At 37.6% G+C, this 11,641-nt stretch overlaps 1 protein-coding gene across 1 annotated transcript; it reads right to left on the bottom strand.

Moving 5' to 3' along the window:
• Nucleotides 1–1,604: 1,604 nt before the first annotated feature.
• On the bottom strand, nucleotides 1,605–10,261 carry etfb (electron transfer flavoprotein subunit beta). The gene is made up of 7 exons (XM_017453369.3): nucleotides 10,123–10,261; nucleotides 8,226–8,384; nucleotides 7,253–7,411; nucleotides 5,985–6,047; nucleotides 3,820–3,978; nucleotides 2,970–3,181; nucleotides 1,605–2,419 (listed from the first exon to the last, which is right to left on the bottom strand). The coding sequence occupies exons 1-6, from the start codon at nucleotides 10,174–10,176 to the stop codon at nucleotides 3,011–3,013; spliced, it is 765 nt and encodes a 254-aa protein (XP_017308858.1). The 5' UTR covers nucleotides 10,177–10,261; the 3' UTR covers nucleotides 1,605–2,419; nucleotides 2,970–3,010.
• Between the last annotated feature and the right edge of the window lie 1,380 nt (nucleotides 10,262–11,641).

Raw genomic sequence — 11,641 nt, 5'->3', positions numbered from 1 at the left:
TGCAAAAGCAATGGGCCACAAAGAGCTTACAAAGCAGGTATGGTGTCTCATTGTTGAAAAATATCAATCAGAAGAGGGTTACAAAAAATTTCCAGGGCATTGGATATACCATGGAACACTGTAAAGACAATAATCAACAAGTGGAGAAAATATGGCACGACAGTGACACTACTAAGGACAGGACGTCCTTAGTAGTGTCTGGGCAGGGAGACTGCTAAGAGACCTACAGCAACATGAAAAGAAATTGCAGCAATTTCTGGTTGCTCCCTACATGTAACGACAATCTCCCGAATTCTTCACATCTCTGGGCGACGGGGTAGGGTGGAAAGACGGAAGCCTTTTTTAACCAAACAATAATAATAAAAAAATAATGTCTCCCAAAAAGCATGTGGAATAATGTGTTATGGTCTGATGAGACCAAAGTTGAACTTTTGGCCATAATACCAAAAGATATGTCTGGCACAAAAAACAAACAAACAAAAAAAACCACCACCACAGCACATCACCAAAAGAACACCATAACTACGGGGAAGCATGGTGGTGGAAGCGTCATACTTTAGGGCTGTTTTTTTTTTTTCCAGCTGGAACTGGGGATTTAATCAGCATGGAGGGAATAACGTTTAGCTCCAAATACCAGTCAATTTTGGTGTCTTCTGTTAGAACACTTAAGGTGAAGAGGAATTTCACGTTTCAGCATGACAACGACCCGAAGCAAATCAACAAAGGAAAGGCTTCACCAAAACAAGATCTAGGTTCTGGAGTCCAGACATAAATACAATCAGATATCTGTAGGGTGACCTGAAGAGGGCTGTGTACAAGAGATGCCCAACCAATCTGACGGAGTTAGAATACTCCTAAATCAAGATTTGCCAAACTGATTGTCTCTTACCCAAAAAGATTAAATGCTGTGATAAAATCTAAAAAGGTGCCACGTATTAGTTTAGGGGCGTGCACACATCTGCAACCAAGTTATGCTGAATGATTTTATGGGGAAAAAAGTAAAATAAATGATTCTTATTACCATTTGTGTTATTCCCGAGTTTTCATGACTTAATAATAATAATAATAATAATAATAATAATAATAATATTCTAAAATGTGTGGGGGGGGGGATTAAAATAAAGAATGAGTGTGTGTAAACTTTTGATCGGTAGTGTATTTTTAAATACATTACATTTTACTCATGTTGCTTTGTATTATTTGTACGCTAGTGTAACATTTAGAATTCCCTGAGGGGGAAATTGTCAGTTAATCTCGTCAGCGAGTCTCAAACATTCTCCCTCACTTAAAAGTACAATCATCTCTGCAAATACATAACCGTGATATAAGAAGGGAGAGATACAGATCACCGAGTGAAGCATGTGAAGTCGCATCACTGACAGGATACGCGGTCCTTTGCTACCGGCAAACCTGTCTTGCTATTCACACCGCGGTTTCGCTCAGCAGGTTGGCCGAGTGTACTGTACACAACTCAACAAGACTGGAGTACACATCAATATACCAGACTGAATTTTTACACTCTGGCCTTTCTCAGTGGAAAGATCTTATGACAATATCGAATCAGCGTTGATGCTAGGAAGAGGAAAATACGTGTGAAACGCACATGAAAAGGACATTGTTTTTTTTATTTTCAGTTAGATACTGTACAATCAAAACTCAAAACCAGAAGCGTTTGTGGTAAAAAACAAAACAAAAAAAAAAGACCTCATTTCTCTCGTTCTGGTCCATGCTGAGAGACACTCTCTGACTCTCTAACTATTCAAGCTGAAACGGTACTCGTGTGATTTATCTACGGTTCAGACGAGGTTTTTATAGACGGTGTGTGTATTTATTAGAAACGTCCTTTGTTTATAAAGAGTGTAGGATCATAGACACACCCTCGTATCATAAACATCTCGTCTTTCTAACAGGGACGGACGCAGGACGGACAAAATAACGGGAAACCGGTTCGTATACTTGAATCAGGTAGTGTACAAGTGCTAATCTAGGAAGGTTTCCAATTGAAGTATCTAATAAACATACGGAATACAGCATAAAAAGCAAAAACGCTTGTTCCTCCAGCCGTCAGTCAGAGATGAATACGGATCAGTACCGCTCTGAATTCTGATCATTTAATATATGATGTGATCAAACGGGAAGTAAAAACTGATCCTAGATCAGCATTCCTTCTCTTTAACGTGAGAAAGCGTCTCTCAGCATTAATCTACACCAGACAGTGTAGTGAAACTAGCTGTAACACAGCAGAAAAATTACTACAAAGATGAGTGCGAGAGTTATAAGGACCAGGACGAGAAATAACGATGGAGTCGGGATACATAACGGAGCGGACATCGCTACAGCCGGCTGGTCAGAGAATCGGTGAAAGTGTCGAACGTCCGTGGGGTTTGAGTCAGGGTTTATGGCGAGGAGTAAAATAGATCTGGAAAAGAAAGACAGTCGAGTAAATTCTATGATTTTTTTTCTCTTAATTCGAATGCACACAACCATTTTACGTGATTGAATCGAGTTACAGTAACACGATATGTTTTTGTACATTCAACATGATTTGATCGTGTATTTTCAAAGCCCTGAATAACAGCGAAATCTGTGCTCTCGCCTGAGCTGAGGATCGAACCCGGGTCTCTGGCATCTCGCGGCTCTATTCTACTGCAAGCGCGTCAATTTAATACGATAGCTGTTCATTCCAGTCAGTGGCAACACTCGTAAGATTTCAGAACGTAATCCGTTTACGTTAATACTATGTGAATCGATCACGCTCGCGCTACTCTACATAATTCGGTCTAGTACATGGAAACTAGTTTAAAATCACGTTTTGATGAGAATATTTTTATTAAATCAGACTGACCACATATTCCATTTTTTTTTTCTATACATCACTTTATTATCTACACATTAGTTTAACACTGCTACATTATCACTTTATTAATAATAAGAACAATGCTGCTAATTTCTGTCAACACGGCTTTTACCCCAGTGAGTAGGCGCACTGCTCCACCTCCTCCCTTGGCCTTTATATGTTTCCTGCCTCCTTCAGCTTAGCCACCAGCTCCTCCACCGACTCCACTTTCATTCCAGCCTGCCTCTGTGGCGGCTCGTCCACCTGCAGCACCTCCATCCGAGAGCTCATGTCCACTCCCAGGTCTCCTGGCTTCACGCTGGCAATCTTCTTTTTCTTGGCTTTCTAAAAAAAAAAAAAAAAAAAAAAAAAAAAAAAAAGTATAAAAACGGCTTTTGTTTACAATCTGGTCCATTCCTATATGAAGCTGTAAATAACAACAATAACAACAACAACAACAACAACAACAAAGTACTTTCTAGACACTGCTTTCTGAAGTGCAAGACCTACCCTTGAGTTTTAATTAAATAAACAATTTATGTCTCATAGGTTTGTGCATAACCACCAGCTTAAAAAAAGTTCATGTTTCCAGAAAGGCAAGGTCATGTGACATCAAGAGACTTTTTTTTTTTTTTTTACCTCCTGACCAATCACAATACTTGATACACGTTATGTACCACAATATATAATCTTGCTGAGGTTTTGCTAACAAAGAGCTAACAAGAACCGCTATAGGTTCAGAGATTCTTCACCAGCATTTATAAGAATTACAAGAAAAAGGTGTGAAAAGAAAATTATTGCTTTATATAAATATATATAAAAAGAGAGATTATTGACAGCGCTCCCACGTGACCGATAATGACGATACTTAGAAATGAGGTTATTAGATCACGGTACTCATATTGTTCCGTCATATTTCCCAGACTAATTTTATAATCCAGTGAAGCTGGATGGTGGTATTAGTGTTAATAGAGCTCCTGTACCATGATGTTGGGCAGTGTGGCGTATCGGGGTGTGTTGAGCCGGAGGTCGGCAGTCACCACCGCAGGCGTGTTGATTTTAATGGTCTCCAGTCCTCCGTCAATCTCTCGCACCACTTTCAGTTTATCTCCCTCGAACGTCACCTCGGAGGCGAAGGTCCCCTGCGTTAAAGAAAACAGATCGGTTCATTACAGCACACGGTTCAGCGATCCTGATTACAAACGCCGTTTCTCTGTTTCCTCTGTAAGCTATCTACAGCTCAGAAATATTGTACAGATTTGACACAACAGGTGATCTGGCGATCTTCGGGCTTGTAGAGGACACGCTTGTGAAGCTCTGCTCTGACCTCTGCTGGATGAGCTACAGAAATACACGTGGAAAAAGGCAAGGGCTTCTCTTCAAATACTGAACATAGGACAGAATGGCTAAAGGTCACGGTTTACTGAGAGAATAAGTACTTCTGTTCCGATAGCAAGCGATCAGATCCCCTGTACAAATCGACACATTTATATCCTTAGACATTATAGGGTCTTGTGTCATATTTTCTACATGATATGATGTACTAGATGTCAGTTTTTTTTTTTTATCTCACTGCTATAATTCTGGTATGGTCATCTCTGATAAGGATACATGTACCCTAAATGTAACTGACTGTAATTGTAATCTAAAACACTGGCTAAATAAAAATTACGAGCAAATGTATCCAAGAAGTCAGAAGCCTTACAATCTAGAACTGAATTATTATCGTGTAATACAAAAGCTTGATAATATTGTATACTTTTAAAAAATACTGCAAAATTTAGTAACTGCCCAACATTATACTGTATATACACACATTTTTCACTCTCTCTCTCATATATATATATATATATATATATATATATATATATATATATATATATATATATATATATATATATTTTTTTTTTTCTTAAATACCACAGTACGGATGAATGCTCAAATCCGATTTGTCAGAAGGTGTGCGTTATTTTTGTATAACAGCACGGTTATACACTGTTATGGTTGGAACATGAATGACGGGTTAATATTTAATTCGCACGTTCTAATACATTATTGTTTCTATAGTAACAGCTCATACACAGGGACTTTTACAGCAGACGCTCTACACAATCTAAGACTAATGATAAACCCGGATCTCGATTATACTTTACCGGGGAAATCACTGGCCTTGTGTGTGTGTGTGTGTGTGTGTGAGTGTGTGAGAGAGAGAGAGAGAGTGAGTGAGTGAGAGAGAGGGAGAGTGAGACTGTTTATCACAGCTTTAACATAAGTAAGAACAGTAACTAACCTGTCTCTCAGATGTTCCACAACACTAAATCGAATAATAAACCGTTAAAACGTACGACGTGTCATACATACATGATTAAACAGTGTTATCATTGGCAAATCCCTGTGGTATAAGCAGGATAACAAACTCCAGACTGTGCTGTTTATATGAAAATTATGTACTTCTGGGGGTAATTATGCACTCCACCTGTGCGTCTTGCCACGTCACACCACCCAGGCGTGCATTATTTTCATATAAAAGCTTGCGTGTTATTCCTTACATATTTAATTATATAGTGCTTTTATTTTTTTTAACTAGATCCTTCATATAAGTTACATTAAAAATAATTGCAACATACTATATTTAATATAACAATATCAAATAATACTGCCTAAATTATGTATACAATATATTACCATTATTATTAGTACTCATAGTATCACTAAATATATATAATATTTTCATCCTTCACATATTTATAATAGTGCATTTTCTTTATACTATATACACACACACACACACACACACACACATATACTATAAGTACAGGTTTTGTATACGTATACACATACAGCTTATAACATGGTAATAACGTCCTTACAGCTCTTATGTTAATAAGTGTGATTGTGTGTATTGTGGTGCGTTTTGATAAATTCTCAACACATCTAAACGTAAATGGCGAATACATGAGATTCTGATTCAAGCGTAAACAAATGTCACAACACAAAGAACCAACCCAAATGGAATTCCCACATGTTGTAAACAGAGATAATAAGATAATACGCTCTCCGTGTGTGCGTGCGTGAGAGTGAGACTGAGAGTGAGAGTGAGAGTGAGAGAGAGAGAGAGAGAGAGAGCAAACAAAAAGCACATACACACCTGGGGCCAGTCCAACAGAGCGGCCGTCATCTGACCCGTCTGATTACAGTCGTCATCGATAGCCTGTTGCACAACAAACACACAAAGAACGTGCTTCACTTAACCTTCACGGAGCTCGTATAAACCTACACGGAACCAAAGCGACATCATAAGCGCTTGAAACATATTAATGATACATTATCCACGAGATCATGGAAGAGTTCATTTAACCTGCCCACGCTGTAAAGATAAAGTCCCTATGAAACTCTGTCAACTCGTATACCAGGCAATATACAGCATGTTATAAATTCCAGGAATTGTATTCTTTGCTGAAACGCTGTGTAAACGCCCAAAATGTAATATGTAATATAATGAACTTGTAAAAACAAAAAAAAAACAAACCCTTTTACATTACACGTCATAAAAACACTTACGGTTATTTTTTATTTTATCACACCTGAAGCCTTTGACCTGCTTCACTCTAAAGCTCGTATATCATGGGTATGTAATGAGATCAGTCGTTATTGATTTTTAAATTTTTTTTATAAATACTATGAAGGCGTGTTAAATAAAAACTGTTTGTTGCACTTAAGTGTATAAATTTTTGTACATCATTTGGCTCAATGCAAGAAAAAAAAAACAAATTCAAATCATTTCTAATTCATGTTGCACTTTTAAGATTTTTGATATATTTTAAGACTATTGATTATAATCTCATGACAACAGTCACGACGACGGCAGAGAGTGTTGCACTAATCTAAACAAAACAAAACAAAAAATGGCGCTCAAGAGCGTGTTTAACATCGCTGTGCGGGAAATCGTTAAACATTGCAGTCGGACTAGGAAACTGGATATTAGTATTATTATTATTATTATTAAATTCGTTTTAAACGCCATGTAAGCAACCAGGCTATTCACATGTCGAACAAAAAGGTTCATCAATAAATATTTAAAATATTAAATAAGACACTTAAAATTTATACAAGATAAAAACTGTAAAATCTGTTCAGATGGTACTTAAAAAAAAAAAAAAAAAAAAAAAAATCAAGTCTATGGATAAAAGTATATCGGACAGCAGATAGTCTGAGGCTCTCGTGTGCCACCTAGTGGACACCGTTATGATATGTAAGTCAGTATGTGAAAAATGCAGTGCACGTACGCGTGGTCACTGAAATATATTTGCACCTTTAGAGAACTAGAAAGCTGCAATGTGAAGCCACTGGCGCTTCGTCTACACTCTCAGCACCCTGCGAGCTCCATTTTCTGGAAATCCCTTTCAAAAACGCTACCTGTTTCCCGAGGATGATGAGGGAAGCGTCCTCGTTCTTGGCCAACGCGGCGAGGATCTTGGACACCTGCAGAGGCCCGAGAGACTCGTAGTCCTTTCCGGAAACCTCCACGTGAATGCCGCGGTCTGCCCCCATAGCCAGCGCTGTACGGATGGTCTCCTGAGCATACACATTTCAGCAGTTAGTCGAGTTTGATAAAACTAACACAACGTGCATGAATGCATATCAGACTGAGTGTTTGTTAGAACATTTAAAAAATGCTGATCGTGGATCAAACAGGGAATGGGATGTGTTAGAATATATACACTGAAGAATAGAGGTCGACCGGGCGGTACCTGCCGATAAACGATTGATCAATCGACCGATAATTATTAAAAATGATACTGAATGACAACATAACACTCAATTAAAAATACAGCTGAATTTTATTACAAAAATAAACAGTACTGATTGTACGGTGAAAATGTACCGTACTTTTTTAAATGAAATAAATATATAAATATTACATGTTGTGTCTTGGAAGCTTCAGCAGAGCGTTAAACATGAAGGAATTTCTTCCACCACAGTAATGTTGTAAACTGTTTTTCCAAAATTACAATACTTTTCCAAACACCCTTCATTGAGATTACACAAAATGGGTTTAAGTCAAATCCTCCAGAATGTACGTAAGAAATTGATACAAGTGAACCAAAATGTTTAGAACTTTTAATGTAATTTAGGGAAAACAACGGATATAATGGGAACAGGCCAATCTGGATCACACGAATATATTTAGCAAAACATATTGTGTTACAGTTATTATTACCAACACTGTCTGATATTGACTGTAACTCAAATCTCATCTTATAGTAATTTACAGTCTTATAGTAACGGCATCACCAAAACACGTGCGCCTTTAATAAAGCGCTCGTTTAAAGCCCTGGACAAATAAATACAAAGGTTCAGGGAGTTAGAAATGCCGAATGTGTGTTACCTGGACTTGCTGAGGTCCACAGCTTACAGCCACAATCTCCTTCACCAGTTTCTTCTCCTTCAGTCGGACAGCCTCCTCCACTGCGATCTCACAGAAAGGGTTCATCGAATGTTTCACGCCATCCGTAACCACGCCGGTTTTGTCAGGCTTGACTCGGATCTGAGAAAGAGAGAGAGAAAGAGAGAGAGAGAGAGAACAATAAATCATGTATAATATTAGTTCTCAGATGCTCCATAATTCGATACTACTGTGGATTTTTGGAGAAACTTCCCTTGAGGATTCCCAATTAAAAGGATTCGTGAACCTGATTGCTCAGAAGGTGTTGATTCATTTTCTCATTCACAAGGACTTGTAACAGGGACTACTGCTGAAACATTATATGCAACTATAAACGGATAAAAACGAACGCACGATGTTAAACAAAAACAATGCATTGTCCTAATAAATTTGGCACAAAAATGACTAGTTAAACAGCATCCTGTACAACTACGTGCAATATTTTAAATGCTCATTATCGGTGTTGTATATCGCAATATATTGCGAAATTGTTGTTACGCGTCTACGTGCCGTCCAGGCTGACTTTGATCGTGTCCCTATCTTGTCATCAAGCAGATAGCAGCAGATCGAAAAAAAATTAAAAATAATAATAATTCACCTACCAGTGGTCTGGAAGAAAATCAAGAACCACAAGAAGAGTCAAGTAATCGGTATTCCAGCTTTTTAATACAGGTTGAGGTGAGGATTATTTGAAGAAAGTCACTTTTTTTTTTTTTTTATAAATTATACAATACTGATTCATAATTTCATATTCGACAGTGCTGGTGAATTCTCCATTCTGGTTGGTCAGAAGGTGTTGATTCATTTTCTATAACAGCAGGTATGACAGGAGTGCAGCTTGCAGGAAAATCGCAGGTTTATTTTAACACGCTCGTTCTAAACGTGATGGTTTCTATAGTAACAGCTTACACGGGGCCTTTATCACGCTAATAAAAATGTGTAATTGCTGGCAAATTGTGATAGGAGATGTGCCGTTATACAAAAGTAATCAACTTCGAAGTAGTATTAGTCGAAGCAGTGTCATTCATTATTTCCCCATAACCGCACACCCCAAACTGTTTTATTCCTTACATAACATAACATGGCAGATCTACTGGATTATTCAGTCTATAATGAATAGATAAATTTATCTATTCAATATAACAGACGATGTTGCCAGGTTGATAGGAATCCCTGTCTAAAAGGGTCTGGTTTTTAATATTATCACACTAGACATACAGAGTAGATATATAGATGAGGACTAATTATAAATAATATTATAATAATGTGTTTTTTTATGTAAATGTGTTTACTCCGTTTTAGTGACGCACTAAAACAAAGATTTAAAAATGCCATTAGTTAGAAGGTATTAATTCAAATATGGCAACCCTAATGAAGACACCCCCCAAGATAGGAACACTTGCTAGCCAAATGTCATAATTATGACAGCTGAATTACAGCTAAACAAAATGTAAACATTCTGTATTAAAGTTTATAACCCTAAATATGGAGATAAATTTAATGTAGTTATCTCTCCGTCCAAACACGTTCCTATCCGCGCTGACCTTGGTTTGAAGTTTATCCTGCCTTTAACCGTCTTGCCTGCAAGCAAAACTAGGCTAAGGCCCAATCACAAATAACTCCGTATCTGCCACAGAAGTGCACTACACACGCGAGAAAATGGCGGCGTCTGCACCCTTTAGTAGTGCACTACGTTACTTTTTGGAATTCCACTCGGGGTTAACCTGGTTAACCTGCCAAACAGCTGGGTTCAAGTTAACCGTCTGGAAGATAAATATTTTAAAAGTGATGCATTTCTTTCCAAATTAAGAAACAGACGGTAAAGAGAGGAAACGTGTACCTTTACGGCGTAGTCAATAACCCGCTTAACTCCGACTAGAACCCGGCCGGTCATAGTAGCAGCACTCGGCTAGCTGAAGAATCACAAACCTGAGTGGAAACGCAGTCGGAAGAATATCAGTGCAACACCATAAGAGGCGGGACCATGAAACAAACGCCTACATGTTTAGCCAATGAAATTCCAGAAAGCAGAAAGCGAGCCAATCAAATGGGTCTACATAACAACTATTGCTGCGTGTTGCAGGCTACACAAATCTAGCAGAAACATCGTCTATTTAAAGTTCCGTGTCTCCTATCTAGGTTAAAGGTTACTAGTGGGATTTCTATGCTGTAAGAAAATAAACGGTGTTAATTGTATAATTGGGATTAATTAAACGTTCATAAAATAAAGAACAGGCAATGATTATTGTATACACACTTTTTTATAATGTAGTGTTACCCAGCAAACACACAACCGTTATTTCATAACGTTCTGGGAACGTTGTATTTTGGTCAGCTTATCCCTGAAACATTCTGGGAACTTTTAAAACACAACTGTTATAGTTAACTGACAACTAAGGTTGTTTTTAGGTACTTTATTTTTGTAACTTCATACTAATCTTCAGGGAACATTCCTATAACATTCTTTCATGGTCTCATAAGAGGAACGTATTTAAATTTAAAGCAAGGGTTCACAAAACCTTTATAGACGGGTATACCTTTAACTGTATAGTAAATTCCATAAACTCCCTGATAACAGATTTATTTACATGAACAATATTTAAATGTGTAAAATAATGTTTTGGCTATTTTTTTTAGGACCATAGAGCTTTTCACTGACAGAATACATTTACATAAACAGCATTTGGCAGATGCCTTTATCCAGAACGAGTTACATTTATCACATTTATACATCTGAGCAGTTGAGGATTAGGGTTAGAGCGACCAACAATGGCAGCTTAGCAGTGCTGGGGTTTGACCTCATGACCTTCTGATAAGTAGTCCAACAGCTTAACAACCGAGCTACCACTACTCAAAACAAGTTACCAGTTAAACAGACTAATAATAACAACTAAAAATAATAATAATTCCACAACTGTAAAAAAAAAAAAAAAAAAAAAAAAACATCACTCATAGAATCCTGGGGGTTCTCCACTTTGAGAACCACTGATTTAAGGGTTCAGAGGATGTTCCCTTAACGTTCTCCAAACCAACCCATGTTAGTGCAAGGTTCAAAAATAGTTACAAAGAATATTCTCTGAACCGCATTGAAATATTATAAATCCATAAAGAAAACTATCCTGGAAACCGGAACTAAAAGAGATCTGTCCTCAGAAAGTTCCATGAATGCAAACATTCCCAGGTCATTCTGAGAACCGATAATTGTTAGTTGGGTTTTCAAAGGAAATGTAGCCTCATGCATAATGATTAAATATAACATATAGCAGGCGTGTATATACACTATATCACCAAAAGTTTGTGGACACCTGACCATCACATTCATATGTCCCTGTTGGACATCCCATTCCAGATTTAGCTCT

Source organism: Ictalurus punctatus, chromosome 23, assembly GCF_001660625.3.
Source record: "Ictalurus punctatus breed USDA103 chromosome 23, Coco_2.0, whole genome shotgun sequence".
Classification (NCBI taxonomy): domain Eukaryota; kingdom Metazoa; phylum Chordata; class Actinopteri; order Siluriformes; family Ictaluridae; genus Ictalurus; species Ictalurus punctatus.
This window is presented reverse-complemented; position numbering and strand designations above follow the sequence as displayed.

What these genes read in the sequence shown, in the direction of transcription:
- etfb (XM_017453369.3), bottom strand. Translation starts at nt 10,176, where the DNA reads ATGACCGGCCGGGTTCTAGTCGGAGTTAAGCGGGTTATTGACTACGCC. An exon ending in GTGGACCTCAGCAAGTCCAG is followed by an intron (nt 7,412 to 8,225) that starts GTAACACACATT and finishes GTGTATGCTCAG; the next exon opens with GAGACCATCCGTACAGCGCT. An exon ending in TCATCATCCTCGGGAAACAG is followed by an intron (nt 6,048 to 7,252) that starts GTAGCGTTTTTG and finishes GTTGTGCAACAG; the next exon opens with GCTATCGATGACGACTGTAA.